This window comes from Natator depressus, chromosome 8 (assembly GCF_965152275.1).
Source record: "Natator depressus isolate rNatDep1 chromosome 8, rNatDep2.hap1, whole genome shotgun sequence".
NCBI lineage: Eukaryota > Metazoa > Chordata > Testudines > Cheloniidae > Natator > Natator depressus.
In genome coordinates this window covers 103,381,941-103,409,219 of record NC_134241.1, presented here as the reverse complement: position 1 = coordinate 103,409,219, position 27,279 = coordinate 103,381,941, and the positions used below count along the sequence as shown (strand labels likewise).

The following is a 27,279-nucleotide window of genomic DNA, read 5'->3' as shown; positions in this document are numbered from 1 at the left end:
GAGTCCCAGGTTCAAAAAAGCACTTGTGCCTGGAAATAGCCTCACTGAAGCCAACAGGACTACCCACATGGTGAATGTGAAGCACGAGTGCTTTGCTGAATCATGGCCTAAATGCAATGCATCCTATACACTTGTTATGCACTACAAGAAACAAGTGTTCAGAATTATTCCAACAATGGGGCTGGGGGGCGACAAGACATGACGTTCTGTAACATTCCAAGTGACGGATCACTGCTAACACCAATTCCCAATAAAGCTCGTCTCGAAATTCAGAGGCTACTCCTGCATGCCCTCCACACAGGAAAATTCCATGGACTTCAGACCCTCGAGCTGCAGGAAGCAGGAATGTGTCCTGACATTTTCTACCCATGTTTTCTTCCAGTCGCTTTCAGCTTTGCCTACACTCCAAAAAATAAATACTCCTAGCAGTGGATGCCGCTGAACTGGTGCCGAATGGGGTTTAACTACAAACACAGCCGCCTCAGAAGATGGGACTAAAAAGACTGTTTTCACCAGTTTCTGAAAATCTGCTGCATGCACTTTGTCCTTGGCTATGTTTGCAACTAAATCCTGTTCAGATGCATCCACTGGTGACGCTCCTGGCCGCGAACAGGTGTTTTTCCTAGTCTAAAACAGGTGAGTAGGAGCGTACAACAAAGGGGACAGCTAACAGTGTGTTAGACAGCCATGTTCTCAACCACACGCAGTTATGTGGCACAACCAATCGTTTCTCAATTTCTTCAAAAGCTACAAGCGCCTTTGGACATGTCAAGATACAGCCTAGCTGTCTGTTATATCCCAGCTCACTACGGAATAGAGAAGGCACTTGGCTTTTCCTCACATTTCACCCTACCCCCATTCAGTTCCTTCGCCTTTTTGGTTTCAGAAAATGGAGGAAGTAACTAAGGGGACAGCCATTTTACACCTGATTCTGACCAACAGGGAGAACTGGTAGCAAATCCAAAGGTGCAAGGCAATTTGGGGGAACATGGTAATGAAATGATAAATTTAAAGACTCTAAGGAAAGGAAGGAGAGAGAGCAGCAAAATAAGGACAACAGACTTCAAAAAAGCCAAACAAACTGAGAGAAACAGTGTAATATCTCCTAGGAAGAAAATCTAAGGAGATCTAGAAGTCTCTCAAGGAGACAATATTAAAGACACAACTGCAAAGTACCCCAACGCAAAGCAAATAGAGGAAGAATAGTAAGAGGCTAATCAGGAGCTCTTTAATTACCTGAAAATCAAAACGGAATCCTACCAAAACTGGAAACATGGACAAATTACGAAGGATGAATATAAAAGCATAGCACAAGTATGTAGGGACAAAATCAGAAAGGCCAAGGCACAAAATGAGCTACACCTAGAAAGGGCTATAAAAGGCAATAAGAAGAGTTCTTTAAATACATTCGGAGCAAGAGAAAGATGAAGGAAAGTGTAAGTCCTCTACTTAGCAGGGAAGAAGAGCTAATAACTGGTGACATCAAGAAGGGTGACCGTTTAATCCCAATTTTGCTTCAATTAAAAGGTTAATGATGGCCAGATACTCAAGGCAATTAATATTAACAACAAGGGGGAAGAAACATAAGCCAAAATAGGGAAAGAACAGGTAAAACAACATTTAGATAAGTTAGATGTATTCAGGTCAGCAGGGCCTGATGAAATTTCTCCTACAGTATCTAAAGGAACTAATGAAGCAATCTCTGAACCGTTAGCTATTGTCTTTAAGAACTCATGGAGGTTGGGTGAGGTGCCAGAGGACTGGAGAAGGGCAAACATAATACCTATCTTTAAAAATAGGAACAAAGAGACGCGAGGAATTATAGACCAATCAGCCTAGCTTTCATACCTGGAAAGATACTGAAATGATTAATTCATTTGTAAGCATCTAGATGATAAGAGGGTTATAAGGAATACCCAGCATAGACTTGTCAAGAACAAATCATACCAAACCAACCTAATTTCTTTCTTTTACAGGGCTACTGGTCTAGTGGAGAGGGGGAAGCAGTAGATTTGACACATCTTGATTTTAGTAAGGCTTTGGACACAGTCCCACATGACATTCTCATAAGGAAACTACAGAAATGTGGTCTATATGAAGTTATTATAATGTAGGTATAAAATTGGTTGAAAGACCGTACTCAAAGAGTAGTTATCAACACTGCAGTTTGCTGTCAACCTGGGAGGGCATATCTAATGGATTCATGCAAGGATCGGATCAGTCCTGGGTCTGGTACTATTCAATATTTTCACTAATGACTTGACTAAAAGAGTAGAGAACATGCTTATAAAATCTGTGAATGACTTTGGAGGTCAGGAGTAGAATGCAAAAGGACCTTGATACATTAGGGAATTGGTCTGAATTCAACAAGAAGAAATTCAATGAAGATAAGTGCAAAGTACTACATTTAGGAAGGAAAATTCAAATGGACTACTACCAAATGGGGAATAACTGGCTAGATGGTTGTACTGTTGAAAAGGATCTGAGGGTTATAGTGGCTCACAAACTGAATATAAGTCAACACTGTGATGCAGTTGTGAAAAAGGCTAATATCATTCTAGGGTGTATTAAGAGGAGTCTTGTATGTAAGACACGGAAGGTAACTGTCCTGCTCTACTCAGCACTGGTGAACCGTCAGCTGAAATACTGTGTCCAATTCTGGGGCCACTGCACTTCAGGAAAGATGTGGACAAGTTGGGAGAGAGTCCAGAGGAGGGAAACAAAAATGATCGAAGGTTTAGAAAACCTGACCTATGAGGAAAGGTTAAAAAGAAAACCACTGGGCATGTTTAGTCCCGATAACAGTCTTCAAAGATGTGATGAGGACGGGGATCAATCGTTCTCCATGTCCCTTGAAGGCAGGATAGGAAGTAAGGGGCATAATTGCAGCAAGGGAGATTTAGGTTGGATATTAGGAAAAACTTTCTTACTATAAGGATAGTTAAACTCTGGAACAGACTTCCAAGGGAGGTTGTGGAATCCCCATCATCAGAGGTTTTTAAGAACAGGTTGCACAAACACCTGTCAGGGATGGTCTAGATTTACTTGGTCCCACCACAGTCCAGAGTTGGCCTAGATGACCACTTGAGGTCCCTTACAGCCCTACATTTCCATGGTTCTATGACCCACAGACAAATCAACACAACTCTTAGCCCACCCTCATTCCTAGCGGCCGTGAGGACCAGACGGAGGTTGGAGTCCAAAGGTCCTGTGGTGGGTGGTGGGAATGTGGCAGTGACCAGAGAAGGTGGGAGTGACAGCTCCACGGGTTTATGTACCTCCAGCCCAGGGACAGCTCTGTGCACCACCTTCAGGGAACAGGTAGTTTTAAGTTTTCCGCCATTTTGACTTTACGAATTCCACAACACAAAATCCCCAAGCACAACCCTCTCGCACACAAATCAATACAACCACTCGTCCTTTACCACCCACACAAATGTTCACAAAATCGCCCAGCATGGCAGCCCCTGCCATAACTCAACACACAGCACAGCACACCACACATGATAATCCCAATCATACATAGCCCCCAACTGCAGCAAACACCCCTCATTCGCAGCCTGAACAAATCAATACAAAACCTCCCAACACAACACACACGCAACACCCTCACTCATCCTTACCATGAACTTGAACAGCGAAGTACAGGTCATCTCTAGCATCAAGTAACTTCAGACACAATTAACCTGTTCCTATGCACGGTCTCTACAATCTCTCTTGATTAAAGTCTTCAGAGATCACAGCTGACCTCAATGACCTTCCAACTCAATGTAATGAAATTTCAGAGAAGAATTTAAGGCACAATTTTCTAATTTTCAGGCCAGACTACCTATTTTGGCAAGAACTTCAAATATGTAATATTGCTGGCCAGTGATTTATGTATCAACCTAAACAGGATGACTTCATGACAGACACAATGAAGGGAAGATACTTCTCAGAGAAAAAAAAATTAAAATTAGAACACTACTCTGAGCTCAGGATCCAGTAACCTCAGGGAACAAAATAAGAGGAAAACATAAAATGCTTACCTAACCTTTTCTTTAAAAAAAAAATCTTACATCTGTTATTTTACAGTCACTTTCAGCCACGATGTATAATTAGATGCAAATATATATATTTATTTTGCTGGTTTTAAATCCCAAATTAAATTCTTAATTGTACTCATCTCTAGAACAGCTGAGATTTCACATCAAACATCTGCAATTAAGAGATTCATTGGAAGATAGGCAGGAATATTTTTTTCCAAAACCACAGGAAATGCTGAAATTTAACACAAGAGCATTGGCCCAGAGCCCCCTGCTGAGAACTGGCAGCACAAATATAAAAATCACATTTAGCTATTAGTAAGACTGGCCTGACAGCCACCCTGGGACAGACACAATCAAGGCTACTTCCCACTTTGAAAATCCCAAACCATTGGTCCAAATCTGAAGACAGAAGGGAGTATGGAAAATGAATCCTTGATCAACTCCCTCATTCAAGCTGGCTCTCCATGCTGCGCATTGGAGATGGAGAACCTGATGTGGAGAGGAGCTGAGCGCCACCCCCAAGAATTTCAGGGAGATGGACTGCTTCCTATTTCCCCGGATGAGCCCCATCTATTACACACTCAAAACCAAGCCCTCTTTATAAAGGGTAATGAATAGGTTGTTCTAGCACTATGTTCCTAACTAAGCCACACGGCCTTTAGTACTAGGGGTTATTGCTACAGCACAACACCCCAAAACAAGTCATGGACGCTCCCTAGCCGAAACTCAATAGCCCGCAACCTCCAGCCTGGAGAGGATTATTTGTTTGGATTGGTGAACAGCGTTCCTTGCAAACTTCTCTCTGCCCAAGGCAAGTATGTTATTCTAGCACTACATTTCCTACTGAAAAATAAGACCACTGATTCTGATCCTAAAATCAGCCTGTCCAGACATTGACAGACAGTTCCTACAACATCATTCGGTCCAGGACCAGACTGTGGCCTGCATATATAATACAGATCTACTAGTGGGAGAAACGGAAGTCATGCCAGGGGAGACCACTCTTTTGCAACCATTCTTCTCCGTTATATTAGACGATGAGTAATCAAAGTCATTTAGGTCACAGTACGTCTCCTGCCAACCCCAGAATATACCCACCAAAGGCCACCATGTCCCTCAAAATTAAACACTTAAGATGGAAAAAAAAGAAGGAAAGCTGTCCCCATTTATACCTGAAGGACCAAGTAATACAATAAAACCTGCCAAAAGCAACCACTCATGGGAGTTAGCAAAAGAGTTGGCTTGTAAGAGGTGGTCTCTCTTCAAAGGTTTGCTGCCTTCAGAGCTGGGAGGCTGGAGAGCAGTGGCTGCTGGCCAAGCGCCCAGCTATGAAGGCAGTGTTGCCACAGCCAACAGCAGAGGAGAAGAAGGGTGGCAATGCCATATTGTGCCACCTTTACTTCTCTACTGCTGCTGGCAGCGGCGCTGCCGTCCTATTTGGGTGCCTAGCCAGCAGCTGTCACTCTCCGGCCCCCCTGCTCTGAAGGCAGAGCAGAGAGCAGCAGCTGCTGGCTGGGCGCCCAGCTCTGAAGGGAGTACGAAAATATGGTTGGTGGTCACAGATGACAGGTAGTCTCTCTTCAGAGGTGGACACTAAGGCAGGTTTTACTGTACCTGCTTTGTCATGATACAGAAGGGATTACAGCAATTTAATAAAACTGTTATGCCAAATCAAGTTCAAGATATTTCCCTTCCACACATCTGAGTTATACATCTGGAAAAAGTCAAGCCATCCACATATGTGGCGTGAGTTAGGAAAGTTGAGGAGATATTCAGCCGCTCCTTGGTTGTCTATTGCACTCAACAGAATACTTCTCTAGAAGCAATAAGCTCCTCAATTCTTTATAATTAACTGTGGCTTCAGTTACTAGGGGGAGAAAAATCTACCTAGGGTATTTATACAACGCTCATCACTGCACTGTCTGTACCCCTGAATTAGCATTGCTCAAAATGGCTGCTTAGGTGGTTGCCAACAACAACAACCAAATCTGTCCATCTGTTTGCATTCTTTTTAATCCATCTTCAGCACTTTAAAAAAAAATGCTCAGAGAAAAAGTCTGCCTTGTTTATAGAAACTGAATCCTCCTATAACAGAGCCTTTTCAACAAGATTTAATGCCACCCCAGTTACCAGGACACACACACAAAGGCTAATTTTATGATAAAAGAACCAGCGTAAGGTGCTTTTTTGTTATGAGATCAGCAAAGTGAATGGAATTTGAATGGTCTGCGGTGGCATGTATCTGACAAAGATTAATTTAAACGGATATTGTCTCTGAAACCAAAGTCCATTGAACAGTTTCACAGCCTATTAACCACGTGAAACAGCTCCTTTGACTGCAACACTGCCTTTAAAAATTGTTTAACCTATTATTTGTAAGTAAAAGGTCAGATATCGTTTTATGTTATTGAACCCACAACAGCCAAAGCAATAGCATGCAAATATAATGGTACCACAACTATGAGACGTGGGGATTTTTTTCCCCCCATTGCTTCGCATCTGGATGTTACCCAGGTACACTGAAAAAATACCCAGGAAATGTTGAACAAGCCATTTCAGTGTGCACTATTGGGAGAGCTATACATATTTCAACCCAGCTAAATAAAATAAAAGGGTTGGACCTCCACAGTGTCCCGCCTGTGTGAAGCCGGGAGCAGCCACTCTGGAAAAGGTACGACTGAGAATCTCACTGGCAGAAGAGCTTTCCACCCAGTGACAAAGGACATCTCATGTAAAACATTTAGAGAGAAATTAAGATTTGAACACAAGTGTACAAGCAGCCAGTCAGTTCATACATGGTGACTCCCGATTCTATTGCTTACTTATTTAGCCACGCAAGAATCTAGGCGTAATAAAGCACTCACTTGCAGCTCCTATCCCCGGTTCCCCCCACTCAGCACACTGGGGCATTATTTCTCCCTTTAATCGCAGAAAACTGATCTGTGGATGTCATCAGCTGCGTGTGGATTAAGACAGCTGCTCAGACTTCAATGAGGGGAAAAACCTGTAGCAGAGGTACAAATCCATGCAATTTATTTAGCTTTGATTTCTAGTTTACGTTGAGAAATGCAAGGAAAATGCTAGCAAACAGATTTTAGCATATTAGAAACAATAACACCCACTCATTTGAAAAAAGGATGAAAAAGACAACAACAAAAAAGCATTTATAAGATAGTTCCAATCTTTCCTCAGAGAGATTTCAGATCCTCTAGGATCAATTAATTGTTAGTGAAATAAATAAAATTGGCTTTGCCAAAGGGGGGAAAAAACAGTAGATGAAAAAGTCTTATGTGTTTTTTCTTAACCTACAAATTATTTTTGTAGCTCCTGTATTTAAACAGCTGTAATTTGTCAAAGGGAGTTTTATTTAAAGAATCTATTGTTTTGTATGATGCAATTCCATTTGATGCAACATTTGTCTTTATCGGGGGACTTGTATTGTTAAAATCACACAATGGCACGAGGCTACTAAAGTGATTGTCACCTTAGAAATGCAAATAAGGATGGATACTCTCACTAATCATCAACATTTAGGCTTTAAATAAAGTGTACCAGCAGTTCATTGTGCACCTACTGCACAATAGGGACTGTACAAGTTATAATAAGAAGCTGTATAAATCCCACGCCATTATGAGAATTTAAGAGTGGCCCACTTTCATTTTGGGGCTATCCGGTGACACACACTGGAGGCACAGATAAAATGAATAACTGAGCATGAGTAAATGAGTAAGGACTTAAACAGTGAATAACTAATTGCACTGAGTAACTGAGCTGCTGATTACACAGCATGTGTGTTAAAGGAGCAAGGCAACTGGAGATATGGCATGTCAACAAGAGACTGAGGTTGTGTTGTTCTGAACAGTGATTAGCTGGGTAATCATGTACTAGTGAAGGTTCAGAAGTCTTTGAATCTTGACTGCATAAGGGAATATTTCCCCTTCAAATCAAGGAGAGGAGGTATCATCTAAAGGTGGACTAGTATCACAGCATTAAGAACTTACTCTGTTAACAAATCCAGTATTTAGCATTTTCAAGTGCTCTTTTCTAAAACCTGACTTTTCATAACGATTCAAGAAAATCAAAAATATGCAATATGCACATGCGCTATAGAAGTTACAAGAAAGTCTTTGAAAACTACAAGTAATAGCTGAAGATTTTATGAAAGCACCAAATTAATTCAACCACTTTAATAAGAGCAAACCAAAATCCTGTTTTAACTCCTAAGCTTACAAGTTAAGACAAAAATGAATAACTTTAAAATGAAACATTAGTAAATTGTAAAGGGGGGGGGCAAATCTGACCTCCCTCAGGTATCCTCAATAGTTAATAAATCACGTGCACAGTAGAAGTCAACCAAATGTCATTTACATTGGATTTATATTTAAACTTTGGGATTAAAAAAAAAATGATGAAAAATAAAAACTTGCTCTTGGAGCATTATTGGGCTCAAGAAAAAAAATCCTCTTTACTTTTCGCCTCTGGTGAACGTAGTGCGGGGGGGAGCGCTAAGCCATCAGTTCCTGCAGAATCTACACGGTTGTTTTGGGTTTTTTTTAAAAAGGAGATTATGGCCCCACTCCTGAAATTTATTATGTGTATGCAACAAGTCACAGGATCAGGGCCTATATTTCTAACCCTTAGGGCTGTGAAGACAAGATTGTGTATGTGAATTGATTCAGTGCTGTTTTTCTGAATCTGCAGACAGGTCGTTTGAATGCCTCTGTGCCTGCCCATAATTTTCCCAAATATCAGCACAGTGCAACTGACAAGATTGGTCACTTTCATACCTTCTATTCAAAACCCTGTAGGAGACAGCTGTGAACCTGACAGGAAACAGATCACTTTCTACTGATGTTGATGTTTGAGAAAGCTAGGAAACAGAACAGGCAGATGTTAGTTATTCATGGAGAACCACCCTGAAAAAAAAGGCAAGGAGTAGGGCAGGACAGATACAGGTTGCCTCTCTCCATTGCAACAACTAGATGATTGTGAGGAGAACAAAGAAGTGGTATATCCTTACGGCATCAAGGAAAACTACTATACGCTTCCACCACTCAGTCCAGGGGGACTCAAAATAGGGGCAAGAAAGGATGTGTTCATTCCAGTACTCTGGGGACAGGGTGTGGAAGCAGAAGCATGCCCAGCTTCAAATTTATCATCATCTAGTACCTAGAGAATTACACAAGGCAAGCCCCTAAAGCAGGGTCCACGGACCACACCCTGGTAGGAATCCCAGCACCTTCCCAACAGATCTCACTGGTTCTCCCTCCACCTAACAAGAGAATCTTCCTTATTAGACTCAGTATTGTGGCTAGTAGGCATCAGGTACATTTTCCAAGCCCTGTCACTACTGAGGAAACAGTGAGGCTTCACTCTGAATACCAGGGGAACACAGGCTTGACCCTGCTCCAATTCAAGTCAATGGAAAAAATTCCATTACATTCAGTGGTGAAGGATCAAGCATCATATGAAGCCAACGAGAGAAAAATATATTCTGTTCTACAGAAACTCTTAGGTAAGTTCAGAATACCATGACTTCTTTCCATTACTCAGAGAGGAGTCAGATGCACAGAAATCTGAGCCCTACCCCCATAGGAAAAAGATCAGCAACTTCATATAGGTTTCCAGACGAAAACCACCCTTTCAGTCCAGTGCTTCAGTATTTAGTAACATGCTCATTGCTGCACTACAACAAAATCTCTGTCTCTTGATCATCATTTCTAATCATGGCCACCTTGTGACAAGGCTGGTCAAAAACACACACATGAAGTACTGTTCCTTCTTAAATCACTATCCATCTCCTTCAAAATACCAGCTATTCTAATCTTACATGAAGTGGGCAGATGAGGGGAAAATTGCATTCCAGCTAAACATAGAGCTGTAAATGACACCTAGAAGCAAAATCCCCAAAATTAAGCATAACACAACATATTAACTATGCAATTCATTTTCTTTTTTGCTGCTAACTAAAGTGAGAATCTAATTAAGGCCCCAGTGTGACAGGCTTCCTACTACTGGGATGGGGAAAGAAAGAAATACATTAATTAAACAAGCTCAACAAACCCGCTATCTTTCTCCTATCCTCACATTTCTCTCCAAAATTACAGACTTAGGCTTATATAGGTTTTATTTTAAATACATATGAACCCAATATACCTTTTACTCCAATACATAAAAAAATCTCCACTAGAGTCTCCAGAGAAAATGAGAATCGCATACATATGAAGGGCTAATTCAGAGCACAAAGTTGCCTAATTAAAAGTACAACCTTACCTTACAAAGTTATGCCACTTATCAAAATATTAAATTTAACTTTTTTTTAAAGTTTTCGTAAAATTCTAACTTGGGTTAAAAGTGATGAAAGAAGGATCTCTCTCATCAAAATCTTAAATAGCAAAATACATTGCCTCATACAAAGCTCCAGAATACACAACAAACAGGGCCCTATGCCTTCTTTTACTGGAATTTTAGATTAGTTAAATATTTCCTAAATGATCTCTTATGTGACCAAAATAAAAGCCTATTGTAAACAAACTGCACTTTGCAAATGGAAAATGCTCCTGTCTCACCTGTTCTAAGCATTAAAAAAATACATTATCCAAGTTAAAATACAAAACCTTATTGGCTACTCAAACCAGAAATCACATTCTTTAGATTACAGAACTAGAACCTGTTCTATGTAATTCAGTTCTCTCTAAAGGAGCACCACTCAGATTCTAAAGCCAAGGCCAAATATTTAAGTTATTGTGCATTATTTTCCAAGGTCTTCCTAACCCCTTCCTACTAGTACCACCTTTCCAGCAAGTAATTGACTCTAAGCCAAAAATCTCACCCTACTTGAGAAAAATCTGTTCATATATCTGAAAAGGACTCAAAAGTCAATAAAGCTGCTGAAGTAAAATTCCAGTTTTCAAAGTTGAACTTGCCTTCTTTCTCCTATCAACAATCAAGCTCCCTCTGGTTTTAGCGTCACAGATACAAAGTTATATAATATACTCAAAAACATGCTGGAGAAATATCTAATCTGTTCTCTTTATTACGGGGCGGTGCAAAGTTTAATGTACCTTGATTATTTCATTTTAAATGTTCAGAACTAATTATTAGACATGGAAAGAGGAAGGTATGTATTAAAAATGTGTAACTGCTTCCATCATGGCTGCCCCCACTTGCCTCATAAAAGTGGACCACAAGGGTTACTTTAATATGATGTGGTTAGGATAAACTAATCCAACTGTAAAAATAAAAAATTATGTTTAATTAATAAGTTAGGAGCACTTTGTGAAACAACTATTACAAAATAAAAATAAAGATTCCCTAGAAGAAAAAAAACTAATCTGCTTTAATCAGTGTCATTCTAATACAATACATAAGATTTTGAGCTGAGAAAATTCCTTAAACTCCGTTTGCAGTGTTGTTGTGGCCATGTTAGTCCCAGAATATTAGGGAGATGAGGTGAGTGAGGTAATATCTTTTAAGAAATGCTCTTCATTCTGCTTTCTATCACACCTACATAACTGCCAATCCCAAACCTGCTTCCAGGAGGAGAATGACTGATGCTTAAAGCAAATCCTTGATCATATTTAGGCATAAAGTAAACACAGTAAAAATGACTCCACACAGAATATTTAGACCTTTGAACAGCAGTACATCTGTGAAGTTTACATTTTAAAAAGAAAAATCATTGTACATAAACTTTAGGCTTAACTCAGACGTTAAGTGCGGCAGAATCCAAATGCTTATTTTCCTTTTGAATCTAGAAGAAATTTTAAAAACTAGTTTCAGTAAAGTTAAAAATGAGGTATTTTACTATTGTTTTCGTCTTCAAAAAGGCTTTTGAATTGTTATCAAAATCCTCATGCTTAAATTAAAACAGACATCTGATGTCCCCTCCCCCAAAAGTTTTAATTAAAAATTATTGAAGTGGTTTCTTCCGGAGCGATGTAGTTCTACCAACATACACTCCTACTGCACAACAAGCCTGGCCACAGGCTGACAAGGGCTGGCCATACCAGAGTTCGTTCAAGTACAGCAGAACCTCGCTCAGGAATGGAGGTTGTTCGCGACTCTGAAATGTTCAGCACTCTGAACAAAATGTTACAGTGGTTCTTTCAAAAGTTCACAACTGAATATTGGCTTCATACAGCTTTGAAACTTCACTATGCAGAAGAAAAATGTTGCTTTTAACCATCTTAATTTAATGAAATAAGCCCAGAAACAGTTTCCTTACCTTGTCAAATCTTTTTTTTTCTTTATCCCCCCCCTTCTTTTTTTAGCAGTTTCCATTTAACACAGTACTGTTGTGTATTTGCCTTTTTTTTTTTTTTTTTTTTTTTTTTGAAGGGGGGGGATCCTCTGCTGCTGCCTGATTGCATACTCCCGGTATTCAAAATTATAAACAGATCTAAAAACTTGCTCACTCTCTATGTTTACAGATTCAATGCACTTTTAAACCATGCTTCATTGTCACTAACAGCAAAAGTAAATTCTGCTTATGTACCAATGGTTGGACTGCATACCACTACCCTACTGTACACAGGCTTATCTCTTAGAGTTCCTACTCTGCAGAAGAAATATGCAGTACACATAATGCACTGCCATCCAGGTTTTCACATGTTATGTTATCATGCAGAGAATAACGCAAAGCTTGGTGTTTATGGTTACAATATAAAATGTGCCTTTCCTTGCTGCAATCATAAAAGCAATAAAAAAAATAGACTCTCACCTAAAATTGCCACAGATACTTGCATACTCAGAACTAAACATGACAACTCAAGGACAAACTATATTATACTAAATTAGGAAATGCAGACTAGGAACATGCATTTGTTACAATGGGTAATAGTCTGCTATCAAAATCTACTGAAGGTCTTTTCTCTCCACCAACCTAAAAGAGTAGGGTGTAAAACTTTTATCCATAAATATTTATGTGAATGCACTTGTTAAAAATTAACTTCCACCGTTAAAGGTTTTGTATCTTTTAGATGTCCCAGCATGCAGTGCTTTATATTAAGCCCAGCATTTCTGCATTCCTTTCCTGCATGCTTTTGTCATTTGTCTAAAAAAACAACAACAACACACACACACACAAAGACGGGATCTGTGCACATAATAATTCAGCAGTTTTTAGAAAGACAAAGATGCTTGTGTTCAACTTCCAAGATCTTTCTTTACAAAAGAAAATCAATTTAATGACTCCAGTGAGATCATGGTTTAAGCCTCGTTTAAGTTTTACTAAGCATGAAGGAATTATTAATTCATAATGTGGCATACACATCACTCAAACCTGACAGATTTGCAGGCACAAAAGGGTTGCAGACCAAAACCATTTGTTCAGATTATTATAATCTTCTCCACATTACATAGTCTAAATAAACTTTCCCATTTGAAAATTGCAGTTTGTTTGTATTTTTATAATTTCAAAAACATGTTTCAATCACAAAAAGATGGAACTGCACATTCGTACTATTTTGGCAGGTCTCAGTAGGCAGGTCCAAAATTCAACCATGTAAACATCTGTTTTTTATTAACAACAATGTGATTTATAGCTGTCCATGAAAGAGATCATTTGAGGCAAACAATCATTCTGATTTAATACTGGTAAGAATCAAGAAAACCAAGTTCTTTAAATAGAATGGTGCCCATACAAGCCAGCATCATAATTCCGATCTTAATGGGACTCACAACCCATTACATCTGTGTGGGTCAGGTCACCACAACTTTAAGTAGCATTATCAGAATTGACGTGGAAAGTTAGCAGAAAACATTCTGTTTTGTTTTTTCGCTATGCCTACCATCTGTATGACAAACACACAGCCTTTCAAAGCATTTTGTTTTATTTAAATCTTCTTTTGGCTCAGCTCTGTAAAGGATTGTTATTGTGGAACTATTCCAGCCCCTCTAAACTAGCAGTCTTTCATCCCATCAAAGTGCGAGCCTGTTATAATTTTATCTAGAATTGGCAAACTTTTAGACAAAAAGAAAAAGCAGTGAAATTGTTAAATTCCACACCATCTCCTCATTTCCATTTGAAGAAAAGTTACCCTCTGTGTGCATGGTACGTGCTTCCACAAAAACAAAAAAAAACCTTCTTGTTCCCATCCTACAATAATAGTCTTTTTTTTTTTTAATCATGCCCAATTATGCAGCAAATATTCCAAAACACAGAATCTGACCTAAAAATTTAGGATTCAGAAACTAGTGGTTGGGATCTCTAATCTCATCTCATCAAGGGATATGAAATGGTAGAGACAGAAGCATCCCTATCTTCTTATAGGCTTCAACCACTGGTACAACAGATAAGGGGAAATCTAAAGAGGACTGGGAACTTTGACTTGCAAAATTCAAATCGCTTTTTCAGTGTCATCATACTGTTTTGTCTCCCAGATACTCACCCCACAGTTCACAGTAATCATTTACATAATTTACATTAACTCCCCATACCTACTTCCAAACTGGTATGAGTGAAAAATCATCCTTAAAAAAAAAAATCATACAAAATCAGTCCTGATTTTCAAGCCCTCATATCTCATATACCTAAGTAATCTATTCCCCCATCTGCTATTGATTTGATCCATAGGCAGTTTAATAAAACATTTCCCATAGTAAATCATTTTTCTAATTTTAAGATCCTTCTGAACCACTTCCTTCCCTATAAAATACGTTTGCCTTGCAGTTTCGAATTATTTTAAGCAAGCTAACCATCTCAAAGCAGCCTGCAGAAAACATGTATTGACAAAAAAAGGTATAATCAAATAGTCTTTAAAAACATTATCTTCTGTTTTTTTTTAACTAAATAGCTTAGAAGGTAAAATAAAAATTTTCTGTCAGAACAGGAAAATGTTTTGATCAAGCTCTTTTGAATGTAAACTGTTCTGCAATGTAATTATTTATACAGCCCCCTTTCCATTCAGAGAACACAATACTCAAAAATAAACTCTGCAGGACTAATCATTCCTAAAACCCAAACTTTCTCTCCATTCCAGACTAATTTACATTAGCAAACCAAATGGCAGCACAATCCTGTTTTAATGGGAACGCTCATTCCAATCACTTTCAATAATAATCAGAAGCAAATTATTTAATGTAAAACACTACAATTTGCTTCTCTTTAAGTACCTACACATGTCCAAGCAGATTTCTGATGGGGCAAATACATTTCCAATTCACTACAAGTCCCCTCACAACCCCCTTAATTAAAAAAGCCTTCTACTAACAGAATCAAAAACAATGGCAAATTTTTCCATGTTCCGTTTGTCACTGATTGTAAAAAATTCTCTTCTATACACCCTCCAAATCTCATACACACCCTACACACAATACTCTATAGATTCCTAATTGTCCACCCAACTTGTCAGCACCAAACAATTCATTTTATTTTCTGCCTCCCAACCCATGGAATGAATCCGATTCGCTGTATTTATAGATTTAATGAGATTAACAAGACTTGGAAGGGGGAAGAAGAGTCGAAAATCTTCTCTCCTTTTTCAAGAAAAAGTGAAAAACGCGCACGCACACACACACACAAAAGGCAAAATGATGAAGAGAATTTAGTGAAACACAGGGTATTTATAAACCGAACGTGACCAGGTATTGGTGCAAACAGAAGTACCCCACCTTCACCAGGGCTGTGTGTAGGTTTCTCATTTTTCATCTGCAGTTATTATTGTCAGTCCAGCCCTTGGATACACAGCTAGCACTGAGGTGTTGTGGTGGGGGTAAGGTACATTTCAAGGGAGGTGCTGCCTGGAAAAGACATTCGGTTTGGGAGTCACTCTGTTTTCCAATTTTCAAAGGAATCGATTGAATCCAGATTCAGGCAGCTGTAGTCTTTGACAAGCTCACACACCCCATTCCCAAGTCATATGCAAGGGGAGATGGGAAAGCAATTAGCCCTCCCCATTTCAAAAACAGGCTGGGAAGGATCTAATGGGATTACTGCGTACAGGGAAGATCCAGGGCAGCGGAGGGAGAGGGAAGGGGGAGATTTTACTGTCAAACAAGAAATCTGCCAGACAAAAGGCTGAAATATTTGCAAAAAAAAACTTCAGGGGAGCCAGATCCCCTATAACAATAATGGGGTTAGCGATCACAAGCTGGGGGTAGAAAGGGGAAGCAGGGAGAGGGGAAGGGATGGGGTGAAGGAGAAAGAGGAGGAGGAAGGGATGGGGAGAAGGAGAGGAGGACAGGGGAGAAGAGGGGGAGGAAAGCTGGGGGGGAGCAGGGCAGGGGAGATGAGGGAAGCAGGGAGAGGGGAAGGAGAGGAGGGCAGGGGAGACGAGTGGGGAGGAAAGCTGAGGGAAGCAGGGAGAGGGGGAAGGCAGGGGAGACGAGTGGGGAGGAAAGCTGAGGGAAGCAGGGAGAGGGGAAGGTCAGGGGAGAAGGAGAGGAAGGCAGGAGAGCTGAGGGAAGCAGGGAGGGGGAAGAGCAGGGGGGAAGGAGGGGAAGGCAGGAGAGCTGAGGGAAGCAGGGAGAGGGGAAGGGCAGGGGGGAAGGAGGGGAAGGTAGGAGAGCTGAGGGAAGCAGTGAGGGGGAAGGGCAGAGGGGAAGGAGGGAAGCAGGGAGAGGGGAAGGGAAGGAGAGGAAGGCAGGAGAGCTGAGGGAAGCAGGGAGAGGGGAAGGGCAGGGGGGAAGGAGAGGAAGGCAGGAGAGCTGAGGGAAGCAGGGAGAGGGGAAGGGCAGGGGGGAAGGAGAGGAAGGCAGGAGAGCTGAGGGAAGCAGGGAGAGGGGAAGGGCAGGGGGGAAGGAGGGAAGCAGGGAGAGGGGAAGGGAAGGAGAGGAAGGCAGGAGAGCTGAGGGAAGCAGGGAGGGGGAAGAGCAGGGGGGAAGGAGGGGAAGGCAGGAGAGCTGAGGGAAGCAGTGAGAGGGGAAGGGCAGAGGGGAAGGAGGGAAGCAGGGAGAGGGGAAAGGAAGGAGAGGAAGGCAGGAGAGCTGAGGGAAGCAGGGAGAGGGGAAGGGCAGGGGGGAAGGAGAGGAAGGCAGGAGAGCTGAGGGAAGCAGGGAGAGGGGAAGGGCAGGGGGGAAGGAGAGGAAGGGAGGAGAGCTGAGGGAAGCAGGGAGAGGGGAAGGGCGGGGGGGAAGGAGAGGAAGGTAGGAGAGCTGAGGGAAGCAGGGAGAGGGGAAGGCAGGGGAGACGAGGGGGGAAGGAGAGCAGGGGGAAGGCAGGGGAGGCGAGGCGAGGGGAGGCCCGGGGGCAGGCTCCGCAGGGGGCAGCCGGGCCGGGCCGGGCACTCACCCACTTGCAGCACGTTGTCCACGGCGCCGGTGTCGAGCAGGCGGGCGCCGCGGCGGAAGGGCAGCCCGTCGGCGGGCGGGGCGGCGGCGGCGGCGGGCGCGGGGCTGTCGTCGGGGCCGGGCGCGGTGCCCCCCGGGCCGGGCTGGAAGCTGGAGTACATGCAGATCTGGCGCTCGCTGCGGGGGAAGCTCCAGTAGACGATGCGGCGCTGCACGGGCTCGGGGATGCGCTGGAAGCGGCCCTCCACCCGCTCGAAGGCCCAGCTGGCCGCCACCCGCTTGGCCGCCGCGTCCAGCAGCGACTCGGGCTGCAGCAGCAGCGCCGCCGCCCCCGGGCCCCCGCCGCCCCGCGGCCCCGCCAGGGCCGGGCCCCCGCCGCCCAGCGCCCCGCCGCCCGGCTCCCCGCCGCCGGCCCCCGGGCCCCCCAGGCGGGGCGGCGCCGCCCCGACCCCCGCCGCCGCCGCCGGCCCGGCCCGCGAGCACAGGCGCTTGGGCCCCGGCGCCCCGGCGGGGAGCGGCGGCCTGAGCAGCCCGTCGCCCTCGCCTCCCTCCGCCATGGCTGCGACCGACTGAGCCGGCAGAGGGAGGAGACGCGGGCGGGAGCGGGCCGGGGGAGGAGACTGGGGCGGGCCGGGCGGCGGGGGACCCCCGGGCGGGGGGGCGCGGCGGCGGGGAGCTGGGGGGACCGGGGGAGGGATCCGATTCCTGAGGGGGGACACGGGGGGGCAGGCGGGACCCAGGGGATCGGGGGGGGAGGGGAGTGGGGGGTACCGAGGGGGGGATCCGATTCCTGAGGGGGGCGGTGGGGAAAGGGGAGCCGAAGGGGGAGAGGAGGCGGGGGGGACCCGGGGAGAGGCAGGCGACACCTAGGGGATCAGAGGGGGGCAGGGGACTGGGGGGACTGGGGGGATCCGATTCCTGAGGTGGGGACCGAGGGGCAGGCGAGACCCAGGGGATCAGAGGGGGGCAGGGGAGTGGGGGGACTGGGGGGGATCCGATTCCTGAGGGGGGGACCGGGGGGCAGGCGAGACCCAGGGGATCGGGGGGGCAGGGGAGACCGGGGTGAGGCGGGGGGAGATCCAATTCCTGAGGGGGACAAGGGAAAAGGGGAGCCAAAGGGGGAGAGGAGGCAGGGGGGACCCTCGGGGGGGCAGGCGAGACCCAGGGGATCAGAGGGGAGTGGGGAGGCTGGGGAAGGGGGCCTGAAAGGGGAGAGAATGCAGGGAGAGACCCATAGGGGGAGACCCTGGGGCAGAAGGGCGGCAGGGGAGTGGGAAGAAAAGGGGTAGGGAAGGGGGACTGAAAACAGGAGAGGAGGCAGGGGGATCCTGGGGGGAAGGGGAGACCAATGACTGGGAGTGGGGCATAAGACCCCCCCACTAGCAGCTCATGGGGGGTAATGTAGTATATTGTGGTACTGTGGGAAATTAATTCGCTATTAAACCCCTAGGATGTATTAATCTGTTCTACGTGCAGAGCAACAAACTTACCCCCAGGAGACAGTGCCACAGGATAATACAGGGAAATAGCTTCAAAAGGAAAGGGAGGGTCTCTACACTCCCTCCAGAGCCAAATCCTCCTCAGCCCCCACAATAAATCAGTCCCCCTCCCTGCACCCCACCCACGGGCTGATTTGCTTCATAGTTTGCAGGTGTCCCCGGCTCACCTAACTTCAGGTCTTTATCAATAGTCTGTTATTTCATTACCATTTGGTTGTATTTCTTACATGCCTATGGCCAAGCCTCTGGGCACAGATCTGCACATAGTGTGTATGCACACACACCTAGGCCCTGATCCTGCAAACACATGCTTAACGTGTACTTCCCTGCGTAGCCCCATTGATTTTAAGTGGTGGCGTATCCACCACACTCCTAGAGGAGTTGTTTCAAAGATTATTTACTCTCCCACATTTCTCGTCTCCATTTGGCTACCTTCATCTCCCAGCCGAGACGTCTAGGCTGCCTTTGCAAACCCCTGTCCGGCTAGCAGAGTCAGATCCCTCCCCACCCCTCCCGGACAAGGCTGGTCAGTGGACATGGGTGAAGGGGCGACAGCGAATGAGTATGTGGCTGGACATCCATTGGAGCTGCTTTGAGGCCGTGGCCCAGCTTGTAAGCTAAGGGCCAAAGTTTGCAAGTGTGGCTGCCTAAAATCCTGAATCAGGCCACAGATTTAGGGACCTATATGTGGCCCCTGCACAGAGTGTACTGTTCAGCCTTACTGCTCCCCAACCCCAGGCCTCGACCCGCAGCGCCTGCCTCCCCACCTGGGCTCAGACTCCACCTCAGCTGCCTTTAGATGGAACCCTGCCCTCAGCACTTCCCCACACCCCCATTCCGGGGAGGGAGCCTGACACACACCCCCCGCCAATTTCTTTTCCCAGTGGGCTTCAAGAGCCACAGGTGGAGTCCAGCTGACAAGGAGCCTTTAGCACCAGCGCCCTGTCCCATCCCCTGTTCGAGGGGCAGTGACAGCCAAGGCTATAAGCAGGCAGAGAGCCTGCCTGGACCTTCAAGACCGGTTGCATTAAGGAACAGGGCCCAAGAGGGACAGCAAGAACCTCCAGCTGGCCTTATAGGGGTGTCACAAGTTACAGCATGTTGCAGAGGAGGGAGTGAGCATTGAGAATATGCTGAGCTCCCCAGTCCAGCCCAGGGACCCTGCTTCTCTCAGGCAGAAGTTGAGGAAGGTGCAGAATTTGGGTTAGAGTTGGGTTGATTCCCCGTGAAACCCCCACTGGGGATTAAGGAGGCTCAGCTCTTGAGATGGCTGAGCCCCTGGGAGACTTACTCTGAGTGGGTTGCATTTAGCTTAGCTCCTATAGAGCTAGACCCAGTCCTGCTCCCATTGACGCAGAGAGTAACTCCACTGAAGTCTAGAGAGCTACTTGACCTAAAGCAGAATTTGGCCCTAGATAGAAATCAGTTTTTTTTAAAAGCCCTCGTAAAAGCCAGTAGTAAAACTGCTTCACCCCTGACCACAGCAGAGCATCCCTAGAGCAAGAGGAAATTCAGCTTCCATGGCCCGCTCAGGCTTTGGCCTCTCTGCTGACATGGCCAGTAAATGCTAACTATGATGGTGAATCGTGTTTTGTTTTGCTTTTTAACTGGGGATATATATTGAGGTCTTTTCTCTCTACTACAATTTGGACCACCCTGAAGTTAGGATTCTGGTTTTTCTTTCATTTACACTATTATTGTAAATTGGGAATAATGCCACTCAAGTCAATATAGTGAAACTGGTGTAAAACCAGTGTAAAAAGAGAATCAAGCTGTAGAAAAGGAACCTCTTAGATCCTCCAGTGCAGGATTCTTCCCAGGGGTCCATGCTCCAGTGCTTTGTCCTGTCTAACGTTTAGTGATGATGCTCCACCAGTTACCTTGAAAGACTGCTCAATAACCTAACAGATTTCCCAGCACTCAATTATATTTTAAATGTATTCATTTAATCCTAGCCGTACTGCCTTGCACCAATTTAAATAATTTCTCTCTCTCAGGGGTTTACACCCTTTAAATACTTCTAGCCAGCTACCACATTCACTCTTAGTAATCAGGCACTCAACTTCATCCCTTCTAATATTTAGAGAAAAAGTAAATTTCAAGGCAGCAAACTGAGAATGGATTACAGAAAATGTTTTACATGATGCACAATTACCATGTGGAACTCTCTGCCACAAGATACCACTGAGGCCAAGCGCTTAGCAGAATTTTAAAAAGGATTGGACATTTCAGGTGAAGAATGAGAACATCTGCAGTTACGGTAGATGGGATGAAACATTCTGTAAGGGATTAAAAACCCTCATGCTTCAGGGCATAAACCAACTGCTAAATTAGGAGGGTCTAAAAGAAACTTCCCCTGTGGCCAAGCTATTCAACAATTGTTCATTCCTGAGTTCCTGCACTTGCATCTGGTACTGGCCTCTGTCAGGGACAGGAAACCGGACAAGCTATTCCTTTGGTCTGATCCATTATACCAGTTCCTAGGCTTCGCTAAACTACAAATCACTCCCTCCAGCCCTGGGTGCAGTTCAGCTTCCACAAGGGATTTTTGGACTAAAGAATAAAGTATAGCTACAAACTTTCCCTCATCTGCAAGCCAAGTGGATGGTCTCATTTGGCCCACCACACTTGTCTGCTGTAAAAGCACCAGTAACTTCGGTAACTAGTGAGGGCTTCGGCCTCCCACCTCCCAGTTAGATCAGAATGCTGAATTTGTAACATCAGACATTTGCACAGTTTACCGAGCCCCTTTCTGGACAGCTGCAGCAGAGAAGCCAAGGAATGAACTGGACCAGAGACTGAACTGCTCTCTTTCCCTTATAGGGGTCTTGACATAACAGGACTCTCACACTGGCTAGCCTGCAAGGCCATGATTTATGTCATACCTATTTTGTGCCTGTAGAGAGGATTTCAGACTCCAGATCTGTCACACTGATCCAAGCACCAGTGTCATTCACAAAAGCAACTGGTTTTTCACTACATAACAATATAATCCAGACTCAGATCAGATTAGGGCTGGAACAACCGCTGGCCGGCCGTCTTACTTTTCCTGATTTACCATGTTTTAAAGATAAAAAATATATATTTTTTAATTTTTCTGACCATTTTCCCCTTGTGTTTTCATCTTTTCCCTCTCCTTGTGCCTTCGGTTCCTCTCTGACCTTTGTGAGCAGACAAGCTGGACATTCCCCCCTCCTTGATGAAGTGGACAAATCCCCACCATGAGGGGATAGTTGTTAAATGCCCTTCTTGCCCAGCCCGGATCCTGATGCACCATTCATTTGCAGCATGGAATCAGGCACATCGCTAATTCCCTGAATATTTTTCATAACCCGCAATGTGCTTGTTTGTATTACCACCTGCCTCCGTCATCCCTTTGATTTTCTAGATTATCTGCATTGTGACCTCTTCCTGCTGGAGGCATCCGGAAGCTGGCGGCATTTCACGGGCAGCAGCAGCGAGTACTGGTTTGGCTTTGTAGGTAATAGGGAGGTATCTAGGAACTGGTCTTGAGGATTAATGTCACCATTGGCCACTGCCAGCTGGCCCTTTCTGTCCCCACCCACCGAGCTCCAAAGATTGGACTTGAGGTCAGTAATAACCCTGTGGAGCTCTTAGACGCCTGGAATGAAGCTATACAGGGTGGTCATGGTCAGGGACACTTGGCGCTATGGACCTCCACTGCCTAAGCGTGGTGGTAGGGGGGTGTTGCCTTCTTTCTGCAGGACACCCCCCCTTCTTGTACCAAACAATGGAAGCACTGCAGAACTCTTTTTCATGTTGGAGGGGCTTAGCCATAGAAAAAAATTGTAAAGGGACCCTTTAGATAAATAACTAATAGATTTGGGTGGCTGTTGCCCCAGGTTTCTCCAGCCTCTTTATTATCTATGATGCTCACTTGATTTAAAAGATAAGACATTTTAAATGGTAATGTTAAGCTCTTTAGGGTAGGAATCTTATGCTCCTCTTTGTCCGTAAAGTTCCTGCGACCTTTTTAGTGCTAAATGAATCAAAATTAACCAATCAATTAATTAATAAAAAATACCTAGTTTCAGTTATACTTACAGAGAGCGGAAAGGGATTCTGCTGAACTCCACAAACCCAACGTCCTCTCTGAGAACTTCCTGGCACCAGAAAAAGCCACCAGCAAAATATCACTTACTGAGTCAAGCTCCTTCGTTCAAGCCTTTTGCTGTAGAACAGAGAGGAAGTGGGTCTAGTGGTTAAAACAAAGAAGCCGGATCCAGAACTCCCAGCTATTCCTGGCTTCACCACTAACTTACTATCCACTGGAGCTTTAGGCAAGTGAAAGTCACTGTGTCTTCGTTTTGTCCATTTATAAAACATAAATAATACCTACCGACCTCACACAGGGTATTGAGAGACTCAGTTAACATTTCTAAAGTGCTTTGAGAATAACTAACAGATGACAGGTGCAGTACAACTATTGATTATTATCATAACCCTGGTAGACAACAGAACTCCACTGGGTCTCCTCGTTTGCGGGCATGCCCCCAAGAGGAGTTTGCACTCTACATCTGCAACAACAGATTTATCAGACATTGCGATCCGTTTTTACCACCGCCCATTCTGGAGTGACTGTTTGAGGTGAGATGTGCCAGGCCTCGCCAGCACTGGTAATGACGTTAATTGAACAGATAGCCATAAAGCAGATATGGAGGGTAGGGAGCGCAGCACCACGTTATATTATCATACTACGTCCTGGAGTGGAGGTATTTATGGCTAGTGGGTTTATATTCTACAATAAAATAATATATGACAGGTCACCAAGGGATGATGCTCAAAGTGCTGTTTTGCTACCACACGTTAACAGATTAATGTTTCACTTAATTCTGTCACTCTCTGATTGTCAGATACCATGCTGGTGAGCATGCCATAAGAACATATATAGAACAGAATAGACTTAAGGGTCTGGATATTTGGGAGAGGGCTTTGCCTTTTGGAATGAAATTAAATTTGCTTGGTTTAACAAAAAGTCTTTGCCACTTTACGTTTCAGCTCCCTCTTGTGGCAGAAGGGAAGAAAGCAATTACAAGGCTAATTTCAGAAGCTGCGTGCGAGGTGGACACCCTGTCGCTCACTTAAACTCCTTCACACACAGTTAGACTCCCTTACATCTACTTTCCTCTACTCCCCACTGCATAAGTTTTAAAACAGGGGTTCTCCGCCTGGGGGTCACTGCTACCCTGCCCTTCCTATATTGCCAAATGAAAAGTGAACCCTAGCCCTGGGAAAGGTTGCTGTTGCATAGAGAAGATCTGTGTTTTAACAGCTTGGGCCCTCTTTATCTTGCACCTTCTTCTATCCTCCTCTCGGTTGCATATGCTCCTCTCTTCTGGTCCTTCGCCTGTGAATTAAAGCAAATTAACTACGGTCTTGTCTACACTGCGACTTAAGCTTCCAGTGTAGCAGCAATGGGACAAACCCCTTGTGTCAGCACAAGTGACCACAGCACATCGCCATTTGCACTGGTTCATTTTACCCAAGTGGGGCACCAGGGCAAATCCCAAGGCACTGTTGTGAATCAGTTCTACGTCAGGGGGTCTTCCCCACCCTCTTGGTTGTGTACGCAACGCTCTAGTCTCACTCAGACTCAGTGTCTAAGTTCAGCAGTAATGTGTAAGGGGAATGTAACCTATGCGTTGGAATGTGGGTGAGCGGCTATATGAAAAAGTACCAACCTATAATTAAGAAATGATTAAAGCAGATTATGAATATTAATGCTTACGGTTAATGAAGGATGCCCAGAATGCCATAGATGGATGGGGACAAGTATTAACCTTATTGTAATTAGGGAACAGGATCAAATATGGATATATCCTTGACATCTCCAGAAAGTAGGGTATAAAACACCACACCCAGTTCCCATTTCTTGGGTTCTCTCAGGCTCTGGGACTGGTGTCTACGGGTTCTGTGGCCTTCTGAGGTGCTCCGCTAACTGATTCTTCTCCTCTTTTAGACAGTAAGTATGAAATGAGCTCATTAGCTCTACCGCTTTGGGTACACGGGTTGCTTATTGGGATAGGGTTATGCCGTTTGATATTTAGAAGTAGCGTGATTATTTAGTCTCTCTGTAAGGTTATAACTGAATCAATCCAGCTCTATCACCGATCCCGCCAGCCCCTTAGAGAAAGAGAAACGTTTAATTTGGAGAGAAACTTCTGTGTAGCCTGCTTTGGGAAAGGACCTGTGATTAATTGTTGAAACATTAGTGTGATCACCAATAAACACTATAAGTGTGACAGTCGTTCGTGTCAGCATTTATGAGGGCTACAACATTTCAGAACATATGGGGGGGTCTCTATGGGGTAGAGGACAGCTGCCAAGAAAAAAGTACTGGTCATTCTCTGTGGCTACACAGATGCTGCTTGGAATTCTCATCTGGGACTGGAACGTTGCTATGTCTCTATCTCAGGTTTTTAGAATAGCCTTTGTCCCCAGGGTATCCGAGGGCTGGCGCTGTAAAATCAAGAACTGGAAGTTGAGGAGGCTCAGTGCCCTGCAGGACGGGGGAATCAGTGAATAAAGGGGCCACATCTTTACCCGTGACCTGGACAAAAACATAAAATCATCTCTGGAAACGTTTGCAGATGACGGGAAAATTGGGGGAGGGGTAAATAACAAAGAGGACAGGTCTCTGATAGAAAGCGATCAGGATCACATGGTAAACAAGGCACACGCAAACAATATGCGTTTTAATATGGCTAAATATAAGTGTACACATCTAGGGACAAAGAATGTAGGCCATACTTACAGGATGGGGGACTCTGACTTTGAAAAGCATTTCGGGGTCATGGTGGCTAATCAGCTGAACATGAGCTCCCAGGGTGACGCTGTGGCCAAAAGAGCTGATGCAATCTGGGGATGCGTCAACAGGGGAATCTTGAGTCGGATGAGAGAGGTTATTTTACCTCTGTCTTTGGCGCTGGTGTGGTAACACTGGGTCCAGTTCTGGTGCCTACAATTCAAGGATGTTGATAAATTGGAGAGGGTTCAGAGAAGAGCCACAAGAATAATCAAAGGATTAGCAAACATGATGTGTAGTGACAGACTCAAGGAGCTCAATCTATATAAAAAGAAAAGGAGTACTTGTGGCACCTTAGAGACTAACAAATTTATTTGAGCATAAGCTTTCGTGAGCTACAGCTCACTTCATCAGATGCTCACGAAAGCTTATGCTCAAATAAATTTGTTAGTCTCTAAGGTGCCACAAGTCCTCCTTTTCTTTTTGCGAATACAGACTAACACGGCTGCTACTTTGAAACCTGTCAATCTATATAGTTTAACCAAGAGAAGGTTAAGGGGTGACAGTCTGTAGGTACCTACACGGGGAACAAATATTTAATAATGGGCTCTTCCATCTAGCAGAGAAAGGTCTGACACAATCCAACAGCTGGGAGCTGAAGCTAGACACACTGAGACTGGAAATCAGGTGTACATTTTTAACAGTGACAGTAATTAACCATTGGAACAATGTAGCCAGGGTCGAGGTGGATTCTTCATCACTGATGATTTTTCAATCCAGGTTGGATGGTTTTCTGAAAGCTCTGCTCTAGGAATTATTTGGGGCAGTTCTCTGGCCCGTGCTGTACAGACAGTCAGACTCTGGTCCCTTCAGGCCTTGAAATCTATTCCGCTCTCATGCCACGACAGCAGAGTAAGTCCACCGGGCAGCGGAGAGCAGCATGTGACCCCACGTTTACCAGATCCCTTCTTGGCGGCTAATGTCAGACCCTATAATTAATGAGTGACAGGCGAAGTTTTGGCTGGGCCCTCAATCCCTACTTTCCAGCATCACACATCCACCCACAATGGGGCAAGAGGAACAGCTTGGCCTCGCTTCTAGCTAGCCCAGGCCTCCTTTCAAATGGTACCCACATGAAAAGCAAAGGGCTGAGCATCTGTAGGCAGACTTCCTTGCTGCAAGATCCAGCCAGCAGAGGACTTCATCATTCCACCAAATGCATTTGCCTTTGAGGCCAACAAGTACTTTATGGACTGACAGTTAAATACAGAGAAGTTGCTGGGTGAAGACTCCAGTCTTCCAGGAGAAACTATTCTTCTCCCTCCTAGGAGTGAATGCTAATAGCATGCAGAGATCTGGAAAGTTACTCAAAGAAACCAGAGAACAGGCTTTAGGCCCAGCCACCCCCAGCTCCAAGGAGCTTTCCAGAGCGATGGCCTGGCCCCTCCTCATTAATGCTCACTACAGTTAATTAGAAATGCTAACGCAACAAGGGGATCATTTTGCCAGCCTAAAAGAGCATGAATAAATTATATGAACGCTTGGAGTAAACGGGAACATGACCATTAGCTTTTCCTAATGGGTCCGGCCCTGACTTCAGAGACTTGAACTAGCTCCAGCATGGTGGAAAGGCCATGTCAGCTCTGGGCCGGAGTTACACTGCAGCCCCTAACCAGCCGCAGTACAGGTGGTTGCGTGCTGGGGAATTAGACTATGAACTCCCATGTCCCACGTGCCTAAGACTCATCGGTTCCTT

At 44.6% G+C, this 27,279-nt stretch overlaps 1 protein-coding gene across 1 annotated transcript in view; it reads right to left on the bottom strand.

The window, feature by feature from the left end:
- ZSWIM5 (zinc finger SWIM-type containing 5) overlaps positions 1 to 17,815 on the bottom strand; it is a 146,247-nt gene extending 128,432 nt beyond the window's left edge. The window contains exon 1 of the mRNA XM_074961867.1: positions 17,260 to 17,815. Within this exon, the coding sequence (XP_074817968.1) occupies positions 17,260 to 17,815 (556 nt within the window). The remainder of the gene's footprint in view (positions 1 to 17,259) is intronic.
- Positions 17,816 to 27,279: the final 9,464 nt, after the last annotated feature.